Below are 25165 nucleotides of genomic sequence, written 5' to 3'. Positions count from 1 at the left end.
TGTTTTTAGCGGTGTGTTTTGGGTCATTGTCCTGTTGCAAGACCCATGACCTGCGACTGAGACCAAGCTTTCTGACACTGGCTAGTACATTTCTCTCTAGAATTCCTTGATAGTCTTGAGATTTCATTGTACCCTGCACAGATTCAAGACACCCTGTGCCAGACGCAGCAAAGCAGCCCCAGAACATAACAGAGCCTCCTCCATGTTTCACAGTAGGGACAGTGTTCTTTTCTTGATATGCTTCATTTTTTCGTCTGTGAACATACAGCTGATGTGCCTTGGCAAAAACTTCGATTTTTGTCTCATCTGTCCACAGGACATTCTCCCAGAAGCTTTGTGGCTTGTCAACATGTAGTTTGGCATATTCCAGTCTTGCTTTTTTATGATTCGTTTTCAACAATGGTGTCCTCCTTGGTCGTCTCCCATGTAGTCCACTTTGGCTCAAACAACGACGGATGGTGCGATCTGACACTGATGTTCCTTGAGCATGAAGTTCACCTTGAATCTCTTTAGAAGTCTTTCTAGGCTCTTTTGTTACCATTCGGATTATCCGTCTCTTAGATTTGTCATCAATTTTCCTCCTGCGGCCACGTCCAGGGAGGTTGGCTACAGTCCCATGGATCTTAAACTTATGAATAATATGTGCAACTGTACTCACAGGAACATCTAGTTGCTTGGAGATGGTCTTATAGCCTTTACCTTTAACATGCTTGTCTATAATTTTCTTTCTGATCTCTTGAGACAGCTCTTTCCTTTGCTTCCTCTGGTCCATGTCGAGTGTGGTACACACCATATCACCAAACAACACAGTGATTACCTGGAGCCATATATATAGGCCCAATGGCTGATTACAAGGTTGTAGACACCTGTGATGCTAATTAGTGGACACACCTTGAATTAACATGTCCCTTTGGTCACATTATGTTCTGTGTTTTCTAGGGGTACCATCATTTTTGTCCATGCCTGTTTCATGAGTTTATTTTTTTACATAATTCTGTTGAAGCATGGTTGAAAAACAATGTCTGACTTTCATTGGTTAACATTTATAGAATTTTAATTTATTATTACTTTTGTCAGATTAAAGTTATTTCTGTGACCATTGTGACTTTTTCTTTCATTGACCAAAGGGTACCAACAATTTTGTCCACGTCTGTATATATATTTCCCCAGTCGTCTCCATGACAACACAACCTGAGATTGCCTTCCTCTGATAGGACAGGAAAAAACACACAGAGTGGTTAAAAACCCCACCCCCTCCCCTCATCGCCAGTGTTTTTTCCTGTCCTGTCAAAGAAGGAATGCCAGAGATGTGCTGGGAGCTCTTCTGGGTTCCCTAGCTTTTTTCTCTATGTTGCCCTGCTGTGGCATGGCATCACCTGTGGTTTCCTGCAGACCGGAGGTCGAATCTGGGGTCTTTCCTCCTCCAGGCACGGTCTGTGCCTGGGTCTCCCCTGCTCATGGAGCCCCCGGCAAAGTTCCCTCTGCGGCGGCCCCGGTTGGGCTTGATGCAGCGTGGTATGGGCGGCTGGAGCGACGCTATGACGTGCTTCTCTCCAGTCGTCAGATAATTACATTGTATGCCGGGGGCGTGGCCTAAGCCGTGACATCACGCCGGCCGCGACCGGCGCCAAATTCAAATAGGAGCTCATTTTCTGCACTGTGCCCTCCGTTCTCACCCTGCCTGCTGATGGCATTTCATGTGATGGGAGCTGGAGAGATGAGCGCCACTACCACCACTGGCTCGGGTCCTGAGCCCCCTCACCACTCTGGGCGGTGTGAGTAGCCTGCTGGCACCTGGTCATTTTTTATGTTTGCCCTGCTGTGGTTGACTCTTTCCTCACTTGTGTATTACAGGGAGAAAAGGAGTCTACCTCCTCTGTTAAAGCTAGGCCCAGGAGGTGTGGCGTTTGCTCTAAGAGTCTTCCTTCCCCTGGGTCTAAGCCGCTGGAAGGATTGCACCTCTGCTATTGTGAAGTCAGAGTCATCCAGTCTTATGGAGGAGATTAAGACGCTAGTCAGAGTGGAGGTCCAGTCAGCTCTGGCCTCTAGGGACCCTCCTGCCTCCCCTAGACCCCAGCCTCACCACAGCCACAGACCGCCCTCTTCCAGAGATCCCAACTACTCTGGTAGTGACCTTGACTCAGTTAACCCTGACCTATCGTACACTGAGACTCTTCCTAGATCTCTAGAATCTGAGGAAATTAACGAATATAGGAGGTTCCTCTTCAACCCAGAGGACATTGACGAATTAATCAGAACCATCAGAGCCACTATAAGAATGGAGGTCCCTAAAAAATCTAAGTCAGTCCAAGAGAAGATTTTTGGGGGTTTAGGAGAAAGGCACAGGTCGGTGTTCCCTGTTCCGGACAATATCCAAAAGATGATAAGGGCGGAATGGGATAAGTCTGAGAAAGGCTCCTTTATTCCACGTTGCCTAAAAAGACGATACCCCTTTGACGAGGCGGATTGTGCTGATTGGGAAGCTGTTCCCAGGGTCAACGCCCCAGTTGCCATGGTGGCAAAGCGTACAGTCCTATTATTCGAGGACACTGTGCAGCTCAAGGATCCTTTAGATAGGAAAGCCGAGAGACTTCTTAAGAAAACATGGGAGTCCACGGCTGCCCTCTTAAAGCCTGGTGTAGCGGCGACGTGTGTTGCTCGTATACTCTTCATATGGCTAGAACAATTAGAGCACCATTTAGTTAATAAGGCTCCTCGGGAAGAGATCCTGGCTAGTCTTCCCCTTCTTAGGAAGGCCACCTACTTTCTTGCTGATGCCGCTGTGGAGTCTGTCAGCCTATCTGCCTGCACCGCGGTCCTCTCAAACACTATCACAAGGATTCTGTGGCTAAAAGCCTGGTCCGGTGATACCATCTCAAAAAAACGGCTAATATCCCTACCCTTTCACGGTCAGTACGTATTCGGGTCCGATCTGGATAAGATCCTCGAGAATGCTACAGACCATAAGAGGGGGTTTCCAGAAGACAAATTTAAAACTAGGAGACAGTTTTTTCGGAGGCCCCAGCAAGATCCCAGGGCCGATAGGAGGGGCCGCGAGGGTCGGGGCTTTGCGGGAGGGGAAAAAAAATCCTCAATCCAAACAGGGGAGATCCCTTTCCTTCCATCATCCCGGTTGGAGGACAGCTCAGCTCCTTTCTAAGTTCTTGGGAGCAGATCATCAAAGATCCATATATAATAAGTATCGTAATAAATGGCTACACTATAGAATAGGATTCCCTTCCTCCACAAAGGTTTGTTCTGACCAGGCTTCCCATGGCCCTCAAATCTCCCTTGTCTGAGGGCGTAAGAGACCTATTACGCCTAGGGGCCATAGAGAAGGTCCCCAACGGGGAATTAGGGAGGGGTCACTACTCCCCTTTATTTCTGGTCTTTCCAGAAGATTCCTGAGGTTTGCGGTGGAGCAAGGGGGGAGAGTTCATCACTTTCAGTTCAAGTCCCTCCCGTTCGGCATATCATCTGCGCCCCACATCTTTACCAAAGTTATGGTGGAGGTCGTGGCCTCCCTGAGCAAGGACAGGATATCAATTGTCCCTTACCTGGACAACCTGCTGATAGTAGCGAAGACCTCAGATCTCCTTCACAGGCACATTCAGGTGGTTCTCTCGCTCCTCCAGGACTTAGGCTGGCTAGTCAACCAGGGGAAGTCGATCTGCTTCCAAACCATCGGAAAGTATTCCTAGGTATCCTCCTAGATTCTACTCTCCAGAAATGCTTTCTCCCCCTCTAAGGGTCCGGAATTTGAAACTAAGAATCCTTCACTTCACAAAGCAACCCTGTTGCTCAATAAGACAGGCCATGGAGATGCTGGGTCACCTCACCTCCTGCATCCCCGCGGTAGCCTGGGCTCAATTCCATATGAGACCCCCTCAAACAGTGGAACAGGTCTCAACTAACCCTGGACCAAAGGATGTCAGTGTCCCAGGAGGTTAAAACTTCACTTGGTTGGTGGCTCAAGACCAAGAACCTGGAAACGAGAGTTCCTTGGAGGCAGGAGAAGGTGGTTTCTCTCACAACAGACACCAGTTACCGAGGCTGGGGAGCTCTTACGGCTTCAGAAGCTTTTCAGGGGATCTGGTCCGGAGAACAGAGAAGGATGTCTTCCAACTATAGGGAGCTTCAGGCAATATGTGAGGGCTTGAAGTTAATCCAGGTCCAAGTCAGGAATCGCTATGTCCTGGTCCATTCAGACAACTCCACAGCCGTGGCATTTATCCAACATCAGGGAGGAACAAGACACGATCACCTCCAGAAGCTCTCAAACCAGATCTTCCTTTGGGCAGAAAGGAATACAAAATCCCTGGTGGCAGTACATCTGAAGGGTTCCCTAAATCTCCAGGCTGATTACCTCAGTCGGCGAAGTCCTTGTCCCAGGCAAATGGTCCTTGTCCCAGTCAGCTTTCCAAAGAATCCGGGATCGGTTGCGGAATCCCGTCCTAGACCTGTTCGCCTCAGGGAAGAATCACAAGGTTCAGAATTACTTTTCTCTTAATCCAAGAGATCCATGTGTGGCAATAGACGCTTTCACTCAGGATTGGACGTCGGGTCTGGTCTATGCCTTTCCCCCGATACTAATGATTCCAAGGGTGCTCCAAAAGTTCCAATCCGAAAGGTGCAAGCTAATCCTGGTGGCCCCCTTCTAGCCCAGAAGGGGCTGGTTCGGGCTCCTGAGGTCCCTCAGTCTGGACGATCCTATCCGAATTCCAACCTCTTCAAACTGGCCGCCTGGATTCTGAACAATCCCTCCTGTTAGGATTAGGTCTGTCTGAAAGGGTGGTCGGCACTCTCTTACTTAGCAGAAAATCCAACACCTCTACAGCATACCTCAAAGTCTGGAGAAAGTTTGCCTCCTGGGGCGGGGTTAGGTTTAATCAGTCCTTCCCTGATATTCCTCTTATCCTGGAATTCCTCCAGGGTAGGTTGAATTTGGGCCTTGCTCCTGTGTCAGCCTTGGGAGCTCTATACAATACCAGCCTTTACGAGGTCCCCTGGGTGGCGAGATTTCTGAAGGCAGCAGAACGACTAAATACCCGGATCAGGAATATGGTTGCACCCTGGAACCTGAACACCATCCTGTCGGGTCTGTCGGATGCACCATTTGAGCCCCTTCACTCCTTATCCATTAAATGGCTCACGTTGTAAACCATTTTCTTAATTGCCATCTCCTCTGCAAGGAGGGTCTGTGAGCTCCAGTCTCTGTCCATACAGGAGCCCTTCCTCAAAGTACTGGAAGATAAGCTCTTTTTTAAGTTAGACCCTTGTTTTCTTCCCAAGGTGGTCTCTTCCTTTCATAGGTCACAAGATATAGTCATCCTATCTTTTTTTCCTAACCCTAAAGACGAGCAGGAATCTAGATTCCATAATTTAGGTGTTAGGCGTACTATCCTTCATTATTTACATGCCACAGAAGAATGGCGTATTGAGAAAAATGTATTTGTCCAGTTTGCAGGCCCAAATAAAGGTAAAAAAGCAGCAAAAAGCTCTATATCCCGCTGGAATAGGCGTGCCATCTCCGAGGCCTATAAAGCCTCTGGTAAGGAGGCTCCTCCGTCCCTCAGAGCCCATTCAGTTAGATCGGTCTCTACTTCCTGGGCTGAGAGGGCCTCGTTAGAACAAATTTGCATAGCAGCCACTTGGAAGAGGGCTCACACCTTCACCAAACATTATAGGGTTGACGTATTTGCAAATGAGGACTTGGCCTTTGGACGCAAGGTCCTAGGTGCTGTAGTCCCCCCAAGTTACTTTGATAGTTCTCATGTTGTGCTGTCATGGAGACGACTGGGGAAATGAGTATTACACTCACCAGTAATCCAGTTTCCTCGAAGTCTCCATGACAGCACACATATTTCCCGCCCTTGTTTTTTTCATTAGATTAAATTGACTAGTTATGTTTTACCCCTTGTCCTGGTATAATACACTGGTGATGAGGGGAGGGGGTGGGGTTTTTAACCTCTCTGTGTGTTTTTTCCTGTCCTATCTAAGGTTGTGCTGTCATGGAGACTTCCAGGAAACCAGATTACCGGTGAGTGTAATCTAAGGTTACCCAGCAGGTATACTACCACCTAGTCCTCCAGAACATATCTGGGACTTCCAGACGAGCGGTACTGACCTGAAAATGCCTATTGCTGGCATTCTCAGACCTCTTTTTTTCTTCTCATCAAATGTTGTCACAGTTTGACTCCAGGGAGTTTTTTCCTGTGACCCTGCTCCTCTGGTATGACTTTCCTTCTGAGTATCCTGGCCCAAGGCTAAATGTCCTCTCTGACAGTCGCTCTGTTTGTTATGGTGACTGGCTTTTCTTCTTGCTTGTCCGTCTTGTGGATATTCTGTGCTGCTATCCACTTCTGAGGTTTCCCAAGCCCTGGCTTCCCTGGGCTGTCCTTTCTCCTGCCCAGCCTGCAACGCTCGCTCTGGCTGGTTACACATTCTTCCTGTCCTATTCAGGTTTTCCTGGGTAACCCCCCCCCCCCCCCCCCCCCCCTGCATTTCTGGCCAGCCTTAGATTTATTCTGGTCTTTGTTCCCTCCCCAAGGTCCATGGTTTTCTCTGTCCCCCAGAGATACAATCGAGAAAATAGGATTTTGTGCTTTCCCGTAAAGTCTTTTTCTCGCTGAGCTTATTGGGGGACACAACTCCCACCCAGTAAGTAAATTGCTGGATCTTCCTGATTCTTGGTTCTGACCCATCTCTCTTTCTTCATATTGTTTTCTGTTGGCTTCTTCTACTGCTTTCATACAAACTGATTAGCTCAGTGTCTGCAGGAGGGTTATAGCTAAGAGGAGGAGCCAACTCTTTTCAGCTTAGTGTCACCTCCTAGTGGCAGTAGCTATACCCATGGTCTTCTGTGTCCCCTAATAAACTCAGCGAGAAAAGGATTTTGCAGGTATGCACACAAAAAAAAAAAATAATAATTAAATATGCCTCACGCCTCAATCCAAAGGGTCCAAACCTCTCCCCTCTTGAACAATGGCTCTAGTGCAGGGTAGTCAAACTTGCGGCCCTCCAGCTGTTGCAAAACTACAACTCCCAACATGCCCCGATATCTTTAGGCCATCCGGGCGGTGTAGTTTTACAACAGCTCGAGGGCCAGAGGGTGGGCATCCCTGCTATAGGGTGCCTGGGCTTGATGGAGGTTGCGGTTTTACAACAGCTGGAGGGCCACAAGTTTGACATTCCTGCTCTAGTGGTTTCCTGGATGGATAGATGGTAGAGGCTGGAGGACTGCACATAAAGTGACCATCCAGGGCAACTGCACAGTGAGGACTGAAATATCTATTCTTCAGTTATTATTATTATTATTAAAGCGCCATTCATTCCACAGCGCTGTACATATGAAAAGGAGTATACATACATAATACAGAGAATTACATTAATCATAAACAAGACAAGTTTCTTTTGAAGGATACCACTGTATGTGAGAGTCTGATATGTTGGGGTAGCAAGTTCCAAAGTATGGGGGGATGTACGGGAAAAATCTTGGAGGCGATTTTGGGAAGAGGTGATAAGAGGAGAGAAGGAGGTCTTGTGAGGATCGGAGATTGCGTGTGGGGATGTATCTGGAAAGTAGCTCAGAGATGTAGAGAGGGGACAGGTTGTGGACGGCCTGTATGTATTTGTTAGTATTTTGAAGGGAATTCGCTGGGCAATGGGGAGCCAGTGAAGGGATTGGCAGAGGAGTAACAGGGTGGGAGGTGGATTAGTTGGGCAGCAGAGTTGAGGATAGATTGGAGGGGTGCAAGAGTGCTAGATGGAAGGCCACAGAGGAGAATGTTGCGGTAGTCTAGGCGGGAGATGATGTTGTACAAGCATTTTCGCAGATTCAAAGTTAAGGAAAGAGCAGATGCGGGAGATGTTTTTGAGTTATGCAACTGTTATAACCATTGCCCTAGATAAGGGGGTCAGGAACCTCCAGAACTCCAGCTGTTTTGAAACTATACCTCCCAGCATGCATTCTTGCTCAGCTTTTCTCAGAACGTAATTGAATGGAGCATGCTGGAGTGCCGAAGGATCTGATCTATGCGTCAGAGTCATTTTTTGACAATGCATACCCTTTAATTGTTTGATCGTCTGCTTTGCAAGCTTCCTAGAATGCCCCCCAAAAATAAAGATTTATTTAATTTTTTTAAACAGAATCTATTGAAAAAATATAAAAATGTAATTGGGGACTCTGCTTCCTAACCCTCTGTAGCACAACTGCAGAAGCAGCAGTAATAGAGAACATTATACTGCAGAACTAAGCAGGTGAGAAGTAAATCTCGCAGTGATGTTAGACAGTACATCACTTAGAAACCAGCAGCAGTCTTTCAGGGTATGTTGAGATCGTTTTTTTAGACATGGATTTTGGTGCAGATTCGACATCCAAAAAGCGGGCTAAAAACTCTTACAAATCATCTCTACTTTTTTTTTTTGCACTCAGTTTTAAAAACCACAAAGCGGGGAAAAAGTAGTGACATGTTTATTCTTGGTGCAGTTTCCACATCCAAACTTCCCACTGAAATGGATAGCATGAAAAAGCACATACAGTTGCAAGAAAAAGTATGTGAACCCTTTGGAATGATATGGATTTCTGCACAAATTGGTCATAAAATGTGATCTAATCTTCATCTAAGTCACAACAATAGACAATCACAGTCTGCTTAAACTAATAACACAAAGAATTAAATGTTACCATGTTTTTTTGAACACACCATATAAACATTCACAGTGCAGGTGGAAAAAGTATATGAACCCTTGGATTTAATAACTGGTTGAACCTCCTTTGGCAGCAATAACTTCAACCAAACGTTTCCTGTAGTTGCAGATCAGACATGCACAACGGTCAGGAGTCATTCTTGACCATTCCTCTTTACAGAACTGTTTCAGTTCAGCAATATTCTTGGGATGTCTGGTGTGAATCGCTTTCTTGAGGTCATGCCACAGCATCTCAATCGGGTTGAGGTCAGGACTCTGACTGTTGTTGATTTACTTCTATGCTTTGGGTCGTTGTCCTGTTGCAACACCCATCTTCTGTTAAGTTTTAGCTGGTGGACAGATTGCCTTAAGTTCTCCTGCAAAATGTCTCGATAAACATTTTTTCTTCGATGATAGCAATCCGTCCAGGCCCTGAGGCAGCAAAGCAGCCCCAAACCACGATGCCCCCACCACCACACATCACAGTTGGGATGAGGTTTTGATGTTGTTGTGCTGTGCCTCTTTTTCTCCACACAGTGTTGTGTGTTTCTTCCCAACAACTCAACTTTGTTTTCATCTGTCCACAGAATATTTTGCCAGTACTGCTGTGGAACATCCAAGTGCTCTTGTGCAAACTGTAAACGTGCAGCAATGTGTTTTTTTTGGGACAGCAGTGGCTTCCTCTGTGGTATCCTCCCATGAAATCCATTCTTGTTTAGTGTTTTACCTATCGTAGATTCGCTAACAGGGATGTTAGCATATGCCAGAGACTTTTGTAAGTCTTTAGCTGACACTCTAGGATTCTTCTTCACCTCATTGAGCAGTCTGCGCTGTGCTCTTGCAGTCATCTTTACAGGACAGACACTCCTAGGGAGAGTAGCACCAGTGCTGAACTTTCTCCATTTATAGACAATTTGTCTTACCGTGGACTGATGAAAAGCAAGGCTTTTGGAGATACTTTTAAAACCTTTTCCAGCTTTATGCAATGCAAGTCAACAATTCTTAATCGTAGGTCTTCTGAGAGCTCTTTTGTGCGAGGCATCATTCACATCAGGCAATGCTTCTTGTGAAAAGCAAACCCAGAACTGATGAGGCTTTTTTATAAGCAGGGCAGCTGTAACCAACACCTCCAATCTCATCTCATTGATTGGACTCCAGTTGGCTGACACCTCACTCCAATTAGCTCTTGGAGGTCATTAGTCTAGGGGTTCACATACTTTTTCCACCTGCACTGTGAGTGTTTACATGGTTTGTTTAATAAAAACATGGTAACATTTAATTCTTTGTGTGTTATTAGTTTAAGCAGACTGTGATTGTCTATTGTTGTGACTTAGATGAAGATCAGATCACATTTTATGACCAATTTGTGCAGAAATCCATATCATTCCAAAGGGTTCACATACTTTTTCTTGCAACTGTAGGTATAAAAAAATCACATCCAAAAAACAAGGAAACCGGAAGTAGATTCGGCAGCAGCTTTTTTTCCAGCACACAACTAAGGCTACTTTCACATTGCCGTTTTGGCTTTTCCGTTTGCGAGAGCCGTTCAGGGCTCTCACAAGCGGTCCAAAATGGATCAGTTTTGCCCTAATGCATTCTGAAGGGAAAAGGATCCACTCAGAATGCATCAATTCCGTCTCCATTCTGCTTTGGAGGCGGACACCAAAGCGCTGCTTGTAGTGTTTTGGTGTCTGTCTGGCAAAACTTAGCTATACCACACAGTACTGTGTACAGGTCTGGGCTCCTGTGACCAGGTCAGACATAGCAGAGCTGGAGAGGGTTCAGAGGAGAGCAACTAAAATAATAACTGGAATGGGGCAACTACAGTACCCTGAAAGATCAACATTTGGGTTTTCACTTTAGAAAAAAAAAAAAAAAAAAAAAAAAAAAAAACTCAGGAGAGATCTAAATTAGGGCTCTTTCACACCTGCGTTCTTTTCTTCCGGCATAGAGTTCCGTCGTCGGGGCTCTATGCCAGAAGAATCCTGATCAGGATTATCCTAATGCATTCTGAATGGAGAGAGATCCGTTCAGGATGCATCAGGATGTCTTCAGTTCCGGACCGGAACGTTTTTTGGCCGGAGAAAATACCGCAGCATGCTGCGCTTTTTGCTCCAGCCAAAAATCCTGAAGACTTGCCCATTGAAAGGCATTGATCCGGCCTTAAGCTAAACGTCGTTTCGGCGTATTGCCGGATCCGACGTTTAGCTTTTTCTCAATGGTTACCATGGCTGCCGGGATGCTAAAGTCCTGGCAGCCATGGTAAAGTGTAGTGGGGAGCGGGGGAGCAGCATACTTACCGTCCGTGCGGCTCCCGGGACGCTCCAGAGTGACGTCAGGGCGCCCCAAGCGCATGGATCACGTGATCGCATGGCACGTCATCCATGCGCATGGGGCGCTCTGATGTCACTCTGGAGCGCCCCGGGAGCCGCACGGACTGTAAGTATACCGCTCCCCACTACTACTATGGCAACCAGGACTTTAATAGCGTCTTGGCTGCCATAGTAACACTGAAAGCATTTTGAAGACTGATCCGTCTTCAAATGCTTTCAGTTCACTTGCGTTTTTCCGGATCCGGCGTGTAATTCCGGCAAGTGGAGTACACGCCGGATCCGGACAACGCAAGTGTGAAAGAGGCCTTACTATGTATAACTATATCAGGGGTCAGTACAGAGATCTCTCCCATCATCTATTTATCCCCAGGACTGTGACTGTGACGAGGGGACATCCTGTGTCTGGAGGAAAGAAGGTTTGTACACATAGAAGATGATTCTTTACGGTAAGAGCAGTGAGACTATGGAACTCTCTGCCTGAGGAGGTGGCGATGGCGATTTCACTAAAAGAGTTCAAGAGGGGCCTGGATGTATTTCTGGAGTGTAATATTACAGGCTATAGCTACTAGAGAGGGGTCGTTGATCCAGGGTGTTATTCCGATTGCCTGATTGGAGTCAGGAAGGAATTCTCTCCTTAAGTGGAGTGGTCGCTGAGGAAGGGGTGTAGACGCCCCAAAACGCGTCTGGTAAAAGGAAAAGTGCCCACCTAGTCAACTGAACATCTACTGAAATATTGCATGGCCATGCGATAAAGACTTTCAGCTAAACCACCGATACAGCCTACATCAACAGACGCCGCTGACAAGATATCACTCCTGTTTGTATAATCCTGCGATAACGTGACGTAATTCACCCGAGGCGAGCGACGTGAGACGCTGAGTGCTGCCGGCACCGCTCGCTCCTCATGCAACGAGAGCAATATACGTCTCAGGGGGAACGGCTTACCAGGAGACAGGTAGGAACCTGGAAATATTATTTTATTTACCTTGGCGGCAATGTTAAACAGCTGAATAAGTAACAAACTCCGGATGGACTTTTTACTATTGTCCTTTTGCGCATCATCCTCCTGCATTCATTGAGGTATTCAACATATGAACAGTGATTTTTCAGTACAACTAATTGGTTGCCTAAAGAGACATTTCTGAACGCTACTTATTATCACTGTACATTACGCTATTCAACATTGTGGGAATAGGGGCACCAATACAGATACCAGTATTCTTATTTTTTAATGTTTATTTTAATCCTTGGTACCAATTGTATCTTATTTGTTTGATATATGCATTTTTAGAAGGTTTTTATTGTACAGGTTATTTCTGTAATAATAAATATATCCTTATGGTCCAAAAACTACATACATACCTACCTAGGAGAGGGCTCCAATAGTTGGCAATCTCAAGGTGTTCAGCCCATGTTTCTCTTCAATTGGCCTAGGATGTTATGCTTTGGGAGTTTAGTGCTCATGGATACATGTAGTCCGACTATGGTCTAGGGGTTTTAGCCTTTCATCCACTGGGACCTTTGAGTAGACTTTCTCCACAATGATGCATCTGTGCCCAGTTTTTATCCCCTCTCTCTTCTTCCAGCTGAGAGACTACAGCACACTGACAGGCTATAATCTCCAGGGAATAATAGGCTCAGAAGGGTCTCCCATCAACATAGAACTACAAACATTCTGCTAGATAAGCATGAGTACAGATAAGGGGCGCTCTAACCCCAGCATGAGAGCTGTTAACCTATTTTCTGCTCATGTCATGATTTTTTGACAACCCGACATGGAAATAAAGACTAAGAACAAAAAAACACTTCCATTTAGTTCCATGTTTATTACAACAGGAACCTCATCACCATACGACGGGACAATGAGGTTACAGATAAGGTATGTACAAAGCATAAGCTTGTTAAAAGTACTGGAGGTAAGTGTAAAACAGCCGTGTCTGTCTTATTGGTCCTTCCATTCCTTTGGAGTAACTTTACCGACTGGAGACAGGTTCCAGCAAATTCCAGTCTGTGTTATCACCTAAAATAGGAACATACATAAAGTCAGCCATCGAATAAACATAGCGCCTCTTCCTCTGCAGGATCAAACGCTAGGATTATCATGTAATGATTCTTCGGATCTACATACTCGGCATAATAGGCAAACAGAAGGTACAAAGTACAGCACAACATTATGATCGCTGGTGAGGCAGAATTCAATGATTACAGGTTTCTAAGTGATCCCAAGAGATGACCTATGCTTCATGCAGCTTATCACATTCATACAGGAAAAACCATCTAAACTTGTGACCCCCCAATGGTTATAGTCCAGAGATACTAATCTATGGTTGCAGTGGTGCTGCACATCTGGCAGCACATAGAGCTCATCTTCTATCTAGACAAAGCCCTGGCCCTTATATTCTAGCCAAAGCAGCACTCTAAGGTCACATTTATTAGTCTTCTGCCATTATTCTGGCATGAAGAGTTGAACATTTTTTGTGCAAGCCCTACTTGCGCAAACTGCCAATTTTTAGTTGACTTGCAGCCTACCCGCCACTTTTCAAAAACTAGGAGGCACTGGGTGGTGCAAGGCCAGGCCTAGCCAGCACATTAGTATTCACGCTAAAAAACACTGGCATAAATCATACCTCAAACCTACGCCAGCTCCTAGCCGATGCGCATTTCAGTTCTGGCACACAGACACCTCAACAATTGTGGCGTCTCTAATGCCAGCAAGCCAGAGTATAAGACGCCAGAATAAAAAAAATGTCCGTTACAATGGCTAATGTAAGTTCTTGGCAGTAAAGAGGTTAAATATAAATTAAATGGGTTGCCCATCTGGACAACTTATGGCATATCCACAGGATATGCATCTCTTCATTCACTTTAATAGGACATGTGAAAACATGGTAAGCGCATAGGGCTATTTTCGCATGTCCTATTGAAATGGAGAGTCGTCCATGCACGGCTACCCCTCCATTCCTGGTGGCACCTGCTGGGGTTTCCGTTTTGAGATGGGAGTGGGTCTCCTTGATTAGAGAATATTGGGCATGGTGCCTGCTGCTGATACCAGCTGAACACAGAGCTCTCTGCTCAGCCTCTTGGGCTCCTATATTCAGGATGCTATTGCTATGGGATGTAATGTCACTCAGCAGCTTTAGCTCCAATCCTGAAGACTGGAGCCCAAGAGGCTGACTCCGTGCAGAAGAACCGCAGTGTGGGGCAGTACCAGCAAAGTGTATGAGAATCAGGGTGGATAAAAATCAATGATTAAACATTTTTTAACTTTTTTTTTTAAAACCGATTTTTATTTAAAATCAGATTTTTTTTTTAATATAAAATGCTTTTTGGAGGAAAATATATTACCATCCAAAGGTTATTCCATCATGAAATAAAGATTAGATTTTTAATTATGTAGAATAAGGCTGTATATGTTAATTTTTTGGGGCAAATAAATGCCATTAATCCATTCACAATATCATGCTCTTCCAGAGGTTTTTGCAAGATTGGGCAGTTTCTCTGCCAACATTATCATCGATGCTTGGTTTACTTTTAGTTCTCAAAACTGAATTTGACTCAGCAGAGATCAGTGAGGTCCAGTTCGCAGTGTTCGCCCGCGAACACATGCGATCTGCCATCTTAACTGACAAGTCCGGCGAGGCACAGGTAAGGACTTACCTGTGCGCGAGCCGGTCTGAAATGAAATGTGGTCTCCGGGAGCAGGCAGTTCCGAGAACAGCCGCCGGAGGCCTTCATCGGGCTGTTCTCTGAACTGCCTGCACCCGGAGACCGCGTTTCATTTCAGACCGGCTCGCGCACCGGTAAGGACTTACCTGTGCCTCGCCGGACTTGTCAGTTAAGATGGCAGATCGCATGTGTTCGCGGGCGAACAAAGCGAACGGGGCATCAGTGGCAGAGATGACATGCCTCTTCACAGCAAAAATGGTATAACATGAACAGAGTTGAGAAAGAGACCTTAATCCTAACTTCTATTCTACAAACCTATGAATGCAGAATCAACCTAATCAAACTACAGCTTTCATCGGATCCAGGGATGCAAGTACCAACATGCATGCTGAGCCCACTATATACTTCTCCTGGAGCCAAATGGCTACTGGTAGGTGCTATATAAGTAGACTCAGTTTTATACTGACTTTTGCCATAGCAATCTGCACCTGCTAGGGGTTGTGCAGGCTGAATCCCCCATATTTTTTCTTTGTAGTATATATTGGAGGCGTGGCGATCTCCAAGCAGTCATGCACACCTGACCAGTTAGTATGCACTGGAGGCTGGTTTTAAAGTCAGTATAAAACTGAGTCTGCTTTCATAGCGCCTACCAGTAGCCATTTGGCTCCAGGAGAAGTATATAGTGGGCTCAGCATGCATGTTGGTACTTGCATCCCTGGATCCGATGAAAGCTGTAATGGCACCGGACGGGGTTAAAAGCAGCGTGTGCTTGGCGTGCATGCTGTACATGCGCTCCCTGGACTGTGTGTGGCTGTCATGGCCCATAAAAGGTAGGAACTAGTGTTAGGGACCACTCATGAAGGCGACCTTGACGTGGCGAGTGGCTTATTACGCTTTGGCCAAAATGTACACCAATGCCTCATTCAACATCCAGCATAAAGGCAGGGCAGAGTGCGATTGCATTTTGTGTTTTTGCGTTTGTAATATGAAAAGTTGTTATTCTAAAAATCTTCATCTACTTGCATATTATAAGTTATACCAGCAAGAATTAGTCTTTATGTAGAAAACTATAACTATGATTTAAATTAAGCCTTACTGATGTTGTGGAAATTTTATTAGGATGTGTATTTAATATATTGTGTATTGTCATCATGTCTCTCAGTGTCAGGGTAAACCATTGGGAGTGGATATCTTCCTGTGTATGTCCTGTCACAGCTGCTGGGTGCAGAGGTCTCCGTCGTCGAATGGTCCATGTGCTAAGCACTGGGCTGTGGGAGACTGATGTGTTCAGCAGAGCAGTGTTTTGTTGGCTGATATATGGACGCCGGCTAGGGCCCCCGTGCAAGACGCGGATTTATTTGCTTGGCGTGGATGCATTTGTTAAGAGTCCAATATATGAAAGGAACGTGCGTTTGTTGTCTCTAGTGCGCCTGATCAGCCTCGGGAGATAATGACGCTGTCCTGTAAATAAACCTGCATGAGGATCATAGTAATTTTATTTGCCATTCATCACTGAGCAAGGCTGGATAAAATTAGCTCCAGTGGTAATGGTAGGTTATAGTATACATGTGTTTGTTAGCTAGGTTATTCTAAATGATGGTGTCATCACTTCCTGTATGTCATCACTTCCTGTATGTCATCACTTCCTGTATGTCATCACTTCCTGTATGTCATCACTTCCTGTATGTCATCACTTCCTGTATGTCATCACTTCCTGTATGTCATCACTTCCTGTATGTCATCACTTCCTGTATCCTCGTCTTGGGCCAGCCCCTTTTACACCTTTTGTTAGTAAATAAAAAAAGACAGACTGAGCGGGAGGAGAGGAGTGTTCAGCAAGAATTCAATCAATATGGTAACACCTGGCTCTGGCTAAGGGAACAGGGATTTACCTTTTTCCTTACACAAACTTTGATGCGAGCCGATTACAACTATTAATATTTCTACAACACTGACTAGTGATTCAAATGGTGATTTAAATCAAATCCACCCTGATGAGAATATACAATTCTCATGGACACTAAGGATTTGTTCTGAATAGAAACGGACCTGCTGTGCGGATTTCCAAACCCACAGTATGCCAACAGTTTTAAAAAAGTGGTCTGAGCAATTGAAGTGAAAGCTTATATTGGAGCCACGTAGATGACCAGGGATGGAAAGGAGATCTCCACTCCTGGTGTACAGTGCGAAAAAAGGCTTCAAGGTGGAACCTACACAAGGACAAGGTCGAGCGTGCTGCTATTTTTTACTGCGCCCAGCTGTCACAAAGCAGTGTTTGTTTTTCTGTTTTTAATAAGAATGTGCTTGCTTCTCAGGGCCCATCGCCTAAGTGGTGTATTTCACATCAACCTTGATTACAGATCTATAAAAAAGGCTGGTAGGAAAAAAGTCGATAAACCTGGTCATTTCCGAGGGGACATTCTTCATCGTATACAAGCCCTGTCACTGTGAGACCTGGATGGCATTGGTCATCCCCGCCAGTACATTGACACATGTGAATGTGGTGCAGGGGGGTTTCATTCCTGGGCAACCACCCACATCTCCTAATACTTACATATCCCCAGATAGAGACGCAGAACAGGGCTCCAGATGCCAGGATGAGGTTTCCATACTTGTCATGAAAGTTAGGAGCAGCTTTGTGATGCGTCTGCCTGGAGATGGACCTCTGCACGCCACGGGCTATAAGACAAAGTGAACCTGTCATCAGTACCGCACCCAACCCATTCATCTATTGACCACAGCATGCACGGTCCGGATATATACAGGCACATGTACATCATGAGGAAAGCTTTACTCAGACTACAGGTGAGGAGACGCTGATGTGTGGCATCGGCATGGGTGAACATGCTCGGTTAGCGGATTTTATGGGCGCGCTTCTGCCGTAGTTTATTCTAGTTGAATGAGCTAATCCATGTGGTTTTTTCATGTCACACAATTAAATTTAGAAAATGGAAATAAAAATGCAACATGGGTCATTTTCCAATTTAAAGAGGTTGTGTACCTATGGGGAAGGTCTACACATGAGGGGAAGGGGGTTACCACCCCGTTTTAAAGTGCAAAATGCCTTTAAAGTGTCGTCTTCTAAAGAAAGAAAATATTTACCCACTGAATAGGTGATAACATACCCCGCTCCCATAGAAATGAATAGAGGTGTGGAGAAGGACCCCGGACCACAGGGAATGCCAGCATTCAGAACTGCCCTCCCTCAGGATCCATTATTTATCACCTGCCCTGTGGATGGGCGATAAATGCGTTTCATGGGATAACCTCTATAAAACAATAGGAAGCACGTTGGAAGCATTTTTCTTAAAGGGTTTCACTGGGATTTTAATATTGATGGTCTATCCATAGTGGGCAGAGCAGTGCGCATGAGCGGGCCCAGCGATGACTGGCGCTCACATGAGATCTAAACCAGTGGAAGAGGATGCCTAAGCAGAGGAGGGCAGACCAAAGGACTCAAAGGGGAGCGGTTATCTGGGCACAGCAGAAAGGGACCTCGGCACTTGCAGGCCCCAATTTGCAGATTGTTATAAAGAGTTTCTCCCCCTCCCCCCCCCCCCCCCATTTGTGGACGTGTGAAAAACACAAGACAGGTACTATCTCTACGATTGGCATAGGGTTGTTTCGGGTATCGAATTTTCAATACTTTTGTCTGGTATCGACCTCAATACCAGTTTTTTATACTAGTATCAGAACATTGAGCTTGCGGCTCTCAGCACGCTCCGTGTTCTCCTCAGCAGCACAGGGGAGAAGGAGTTACTCTCTCCCTCCCCCCTGTGCCGCTGCCACCAGTGAGGAGAGAGGGGCGGGCGCACTGTGCTACCAATGAAAGCAAATGTTTAATACAAATCCAGAAGGCGGGTGCTGGCGGGGAGCTGCGATTAGGGGCAACTAACCCCTCAGGTATTAAATGTTAATCATCATTGGTGGCGCAGTGCACCTTCTCCCCTCAACCCCCCCAGTATTAATCATTGGTGGCAGTGGCCACAGGGTCCCGTCCCCTCCTCATTGGTGGCAGTGGCAGCTTCTGATTGGAGCCCCAGCAGTGTAATCCTGGGGCTCTGATTGGTTACCATGGCAGCCAGGACGCTACTGAAGCCCTGGCTGCCATGGTAAGCTCCCTGCTGCTGTGTGCACTATGCACAGGGCAGCAGGGAGAGTGTGGGATCCTATTCACCCCGATAGAGATCGAACACTTGCCGCAAGGCCGGATCCGGAATGAATACCCATTGAAAGGCATTGATCCGGACTTAAGCTAAACGTCGTTTCGGCGCATTGCCGGATTTGACGTTTAGCTTTTTCTGAATGGTTACCATGGCTGCCAGGACGCCAAAGTCCTGGCAGCCATGGTAAAGTGTAGTGGGGAGCAGTATACTTACCATCCGTGCGGCTCCCGGGGCGCTCCAGAATGACGTCAGGGCGCCCCAAGCACATGGATCACGTGATTGCATGGCACGTCATCCATGCGCACGTCATTCTGGAGCGCCCCGGGAGCCGCACGGACGGTAAGTATACCGCTCCTCCGCTCCCCGCTCCTACTATGGCAACCAGGACTTTAATAGCGTCCTGGCTTCCATAGTAACAATGAACGCATTTTGAAGACGGATCCGTCTTCAAATGCCTTCAGTTCACTTGCGTTTTTTTCCGGATCCGGCGTGTAATTCTGGCAAGTGGAGTACACGTCGGATCCAGACAACGCAAGTGTGAAAGAGGCAAGTGCAAATCACCCCTTTCCCAATTTTACATATAAAATATATAAACATTACATATCGCCACGTCTGAAAAGTCCAAACTATTAAAAAAAAATTTTTAAAAGTCCTATGCCGTGAACACCGTAAAAGAAAAACTGCACAATTCACCTTTTTTTTTAGTCACCTTGATCCCTCAAAAAATAGGATCGTACTGTTCTATTGTGGGCCAGAGGTTCCATAAAATGAGGAACGCACACAGCTTTTTTTGGTGTTCTTTTTCCGCGTGGTATCGGGTATCACAATACTTTATGGTATTGAAACCGAATCAAAATTTTGGTATAGAAAACAATGGTTGAGCAGCTGTGCTAAATCACGATATGATCGGTGCAAAACATTCAAAGGAGACGACAGACTCCCTTCTGGTGGAATTCTGTGCAGAAAATCCATATAAAAATAATGCTGTATGAACGTAACCCAAGGGGTCAAGGTGAGCTTTCTTCCCACCTAGCTTTGAGGGGTAGATGAGGCAGAGAACATCCCCTGTGTGCAGTAATACTGATGTATGACAGTAAGCCAGGGGCACAATTATGACCTCCCTGCACACAGAGGAGGGGGCGCTGTCCACTGCAACCAGATTTCAGCTTTTATTTCATGAAAGCAAATCCAAAAATGAAAGCAGCATTCAGATTGGTTGCCACGGACAACACCTCTAGTTCTCCTCGGCACCGTGGGCACGACGGTAACGGAAGGGCGTATGGGGCACCAAGGTGACCCGGCCTGACACAGGTCACAGCCACCTACCGCTAGATGAGTAGGAGACGGGATATAACCAGGGGGGTCAGGGGAACACACAGTATAACATATACATTATCGTGCAGACATGACACGGAACTAACCCGGCACGTCAGACCCGTATCACTGAGACAGCACAGTGACCATATGAATGAGGGAGCCGGGACTGCACTGCAGGCAGCGCCGCCCTCAGTGTGAGCCCAGGAGCCACCGCCGGCAACTTACCGGCCAGAGACAGGGCGGACCTCGCCAAAGGAAACATGCCTCTACCTCTCTGCTGTACCCTTGAAGCGAATGAAGGAAAACAAAATGGCTGATCAGGATATCCTGGCGTGAACACGCCCCCTCCTGACGTCACCGCTCAGTAGCGCGTGCCGCCTGAGCGCAATGCATGCCGGTACTTGTAGTTCTCCGTCACTTTCTAAGGGTTAGTCAGTGCAGATGGGGCACATAATGTTACTATATAGCAGTGTATTGTGTATATCCAGAGCTATGTATGGCCTGCAGATGGTCACTACTTACAACCTCTGCACACAACTCTGCCTGTTCCAAAGACAGTATACAACAATCTCCTCCTCTTCTTCTGTATGAGGTGTAAGGCCTCTTGGTTACCACTGGGAGCCCAGGGCTGGGATGATGGGTAGGCGCCTACCTAGGGCGCCACCTCGCTACCCATAAGGGGGGGCGTAATCATGGCCACATTTGAGGTCTCTCAACCTCATAGGCCTCAGGACACTTGGCCGGAGGAAAAGGTTGCCATTACATCACCGCAACCTCCTGTGCCGGGTCTTACCTATTCACGTTATCACAAGAGACCCGGCACAGGAAGGTTGATGTCATAGGGACCATCTGCATCGGGATGTGACAAGACACGCCACTGATCATACTGCATCATAAAAGGCAGCGGAGAACGGAATTGAATTATAAATAAATATATATTTTTTATTTTAACAGTAAATGTAAGCACTACTGGGGACACCAAGGAAGGGTGGGGCATTATATATACCTGGCACTACAGGGGGGATATTTTATATATATATATATGCATATATTCGGGTACTATGGGGGGAGGCATTATATATATATATATACTGACACTACAGGGGGTATAGAGGAGCATTATATACTAGCACAACGGGGGGCATCATATATATACTGGCAATACAGGAGGCATAGAGAAGAATATACTGGCTCTACATGGGGCATTATATACAGTGCCTTGAAAAAGTGTTCATACCCCTTGAACTTTTCCATGTTACACCCACAAACTTAAATGTATTTTATTGGGTTTTTAAGTGATAGACCAACACAAAGTTGCAAGTATGTATGAAGTGAAAAGAAAATGATACGTGGATTTCAAACGTTTTAATAAAATCTGAAAAGTGTGCCGTGCATTTGTATTCATCTTCCCTGAGTCAATACTTTGTAGGATCATCTTTAGTTGAAATTACAGCTACAAGCCTTTCGGGGTATGTCTCTACCAGATTTGCACATCTAGGGGTGGGCATTTGTGCCCATTCCTCTTGGCAAAATAACTCAAGCTCAGTCAGATTGGATGGAGAGCGTCTGTGAACAGCATACTTCTTTCATTTTCAGATGTTGGATTGAACAGTGCTCTGTGAGATGTTCAGAGTTTGGGATATTTTTTATAACGTAACCTTGCTTTACACTTCTCCACAACTTTATCCTTGACCTGTTTGGTGTGTTCCTTGGTTTTCATGATGCTGTTTGACCACTAATATTGACTAAAAACCTCTGAGACCTTCACAGAATAGCTGTAGTTATACTGAGAATAAATTACACAAAGGTGGCTATTTACTAATTAGGAGACTTCTGAAGGCAATTGGTCACACTGGACTATTTATGGGAATCAAAGTACAGGGGGCTGAATACAAATGCACGCCACACACAATTTTTATTTATTAAAAATGTTCTTCATTTTTAGCACCACCCCCACCCCAGATTGTGCTAAACCCTACAGAGAATGGGAAGTAGCACTGTTATATGAACAGCACCACTCCCTCGTGGCACTGAACCTTACAGGTGGCAGGAAAGAAGCACCGTTATATGAACAGCACCACCCCCACCCACAATTGTGCCAAACCCTACAGAGAGTGGGAAGGAGCACTGTTATATGAACAGCACTACTCCTACCACCTCATGTCACTAAACCTTACAGGGACAGGGAGGGAGCACCGTTATATGAACAGCACCACCCCCATCCCCGATTGTGCCAAACCCTACAGAGAGTGGGAAGGAGCACCATTATATCAACAGCATCATGCCCGCCCTTTCGTGGCACTAAACCTTATAGGGGGCAGAAAGAAAGCACTGTTATATGAATAGCACCACTCCTACTCCCTCGTGGCACTAAACCTTACAGGGGGCAGGAAGGAAGCACTGTTATATGAACAGTACCACCACCGGGTATGCCAAACCCTACAGAGAGTGGGAAGGAGCACTGTTATATTAACGGCACTACTCCTACCCCCTGGTGTCACTAAACTTTACAGGGGCAGGAAGGAAGCACAGTTATATGAACAGCACGATCCCACCCCCGATTATGCCAAACTCTATAGAGAGTGGGAAGGAGCACCATCATATTAACAGCACCACTCCCACTCCCTTGTGGCACTGAACCTTACAGGGGAGCAAGGAGGAAGCACTGTTACAGTTGCAATAAAAAGTATGTGAACCCTTTGGAATGATATGGATTTCTGCACAAATTGGTCATAAAATGTGATCTGATCTTCATCTAAGTCACAACAATAGATAATCACAGTCTGCTTAACCTAATAACACACAAAGAATTAAATGTTACCATGTTTTTATTGAACACACCATGTAAACATTCACAGTGCAGGTGGAAAAAGTATGTGAACCCTTGGATTTAATAACTGGTTGAACCTCCTTTGGCAGCAATAACTTCAACCAAACGTTTCCTGTAGTTGCAGATCAGACGTGCACAACGGTCAGGAGTAATTCTTGACCATTCCTCTTTACAGAACTGTTTCAGTTCAGCAATATTCTTGGGATCTCTGGTGTGAATCGCTTTCTTGAGGTCATGCCACAGCATCTCAATCAGGTTGAGGTCAGGACTCTGACTGGGCCACTCCAGAAGGCGGATTTTCTTCTGTTTAAGCCGTTCTGTTGTTGATTTATTTCTATGCTTTGGGTCGTTGTCCTGTTGCAACACCCATCTTCTGTTAAGCTTCAGCTGGTGGACAGGTGGCCTTAAGTTCTCCTGCAAAATGTCTTGATAAACTTGGGAATTTATTTTTCCTTCGATGATAGCAATCCGTCCAGGCCCTGACGCAGCAAAGCAGCCCCAAACCGGGATGCCCCCACCACCATACTTCACAGTTGGGATGAGGTTTTGATGTTGGTGTGCTGTGCCTCTTTTTCTCCACACATGTTGTGTTGTGTGTTTCTTCCAAACAACTCAACTTTGGTTTCATCTGTCCACAGAATATTTTGCCAGTACTGCTGTGGAACATCCAGGTGCTCTTGTGCAAACTGTAAACGTGCAGCAATGTTTTTTTTGGACAGCAGTGGCTTCCTCTGTGGTATCCTCCCATGAAATCCATTCTTGTTTAGTGTTTTACGTATTGTAGATTCGCTAACAGGGATGTTAGCATATGCCAGAGACTTTTGTAAGTCTTTAGCTGACACTCTAGGATTCTTCTTCACCTCATTGAGCAGTCTGCGCTGTGCTCTTGCAGTCATCTTTACAGGATGGCCACTCCTAGGTAGAGTATCAGCAGTGCTGAACTTTCTCCATTTATAGACAGTTTGTCTTACTAGTGGACTGATGAACAGCAAGGCTTTTGGAGATACTTTTATAACCCTTTCCAGCTTTATGCAAGTCAACAATCCTTAATCATAGGTCTTCTGAGAGCTCTTTTGTGCGAGGCATCATTCACATCAGGCAATGCTTCTTGTGAAAAGCGAACCCAGAACTGGTGTGTGTTTTTTATAGGACAGGGCAGCTATAACCAACACCTAGAATCTGATCTCATTGATTGGACTCCAGTTGGCTGACACCTCACTCCAATTAGCTCTTGGAGATGTCATTAGTCTAGGGGTTCACATACTTTTTCCACCTGCACTGTGAATGTTTACATGGTGTGTTCAATAAAAACATGGTAACATTTAATTCTTTGTGTGTTATTAGTTTAAGCAGACTGTGATTGTCTATTGTTGTGACTTAGATGAAGATCAGATTTCATTTTATGACCAATTTGTGCAGAAATCCATATAATTCCAAAGGGTTCATATACTTTTTCTTGCAACTGTATATGAACAGCACCACTCCTACTCCCTCGTGCCACTAAACCTCACAGGGGGCAGGAAGGAAGCACTGTTAGGCCTCTTTCACATGGGCGTCATGTTTTTGGCCCGGATAAGATGAGGGTGCGTCGCGGGAAAATGTGCAATTTTTCCACGCAAGTGCAAAACATTTTAATGCAATTTGCACGCGCGTGAGAAAAATCGGCATGTTTGGTTCGGTGTTTTGTAGATTGTATTATTTTCCCTTATAACATGGTTATAACTGAAAATAATAGCATTCTTAATATAGAATGCATGGTACAATAGGGCTGGAGGGGTTAAAAAATAAAATACAAATTTAACTCACCTTAATCCACTTGTTCGAACAGCCCGGCTTCTCTTCTGTATTCATCTTTGCTGTGCACAGGTAAGGACCTTTGATGACGTCACTGCGCTCATCACATGGTCCATCACATGATCCATCACCATGGTAATTTTCACGCAGCCCCATTCACTTCTAAGGGGCCTGCGTTGCGTGAAAAACGCACAAAATAGAGCATGCTGCGCACAAGTGATGTGCATAGCCCCATAGAAATGAATGGGTCCAGATTCAGTGCAGGTGCAATGCGTTCACCTCACACATTGCACCCGTGCAGAAATCTCGCCCATGTAAAAGGGGCCTTAGGCTACTTTCACATTTCCGTTTGTGAGATTCGTCATGGGCTC

General features: G+C 45.8%; 1 protein-coding gene across 1 annotated transcript; it reads right to left on the bottom strand.

The window, feature by feature from the left end:
* Positions 1–12827: 12827 nt before the first annotated feature.
* On the bottom strand, positions 12828–20533 carry LOC122946647 (cytochrome c oxidase subunit 7B, mitochondrial). The gene is made up of 3 exons (XM_044306402.1): positions 20396–20533; positions 17242–17366; positions 12828–13041 (listed from the first exon to the last, which is right to left on the bottom strand). Exons 1-3 carry the CDS (start codon positions 20430–20432, stop codon positions 12964–12966), a joined length of 240 nt encoding a protein of 79 aa, XP_044162337.1. The 5' UTR covers positions 20433–20533; the 3' UTR covers positions 12828–12963.
* Positions 20534–25165: the final 4632 nt, after the last annotated feature.

Source organism: Bufo gargarizans, chromosome 9 (assembly GCF_014858855.1).
Source record: "Bufo gargarizans isolate SCDJY-AF-19 chromosome 9, ASM1485885v1, whole genome shotgun sequence".
Lineage (NCBI taxonomy): Eukaryota > Metazoa > Chordata > Amphibia > Anura > Bufonidae > Bufo > Bufo gargarizans.
This window is presented reverse-complemented; position numbering and strand designations above follow the sequence as displayed.

Excerpts from the sequence above, each read along its gene's own strand:
- LOC122946647 (XM_044306402.1), bottom strand. The coding sequence starts at position 20,432 with ATGTTTCCTTTGGCGAGGTCCGCCCTGTCTCTGGCCG. Across the intron at positions 17,367-20,395 it reads GTCCGCCCTGTCTCTGGCCG|CCCGTGGCGTGCAGAGGTCC; the intron begins GTAAGTTGCCGG and ends TTTGTCTTATAG. Across the intron at positions 13,042-17,241 it reads GCGTCTCTATCTGGGGATAT|GTGATAACACAGACTGGAAT; the intron begins GTAAGTATTAGG and ends TTCCTATTTTAG.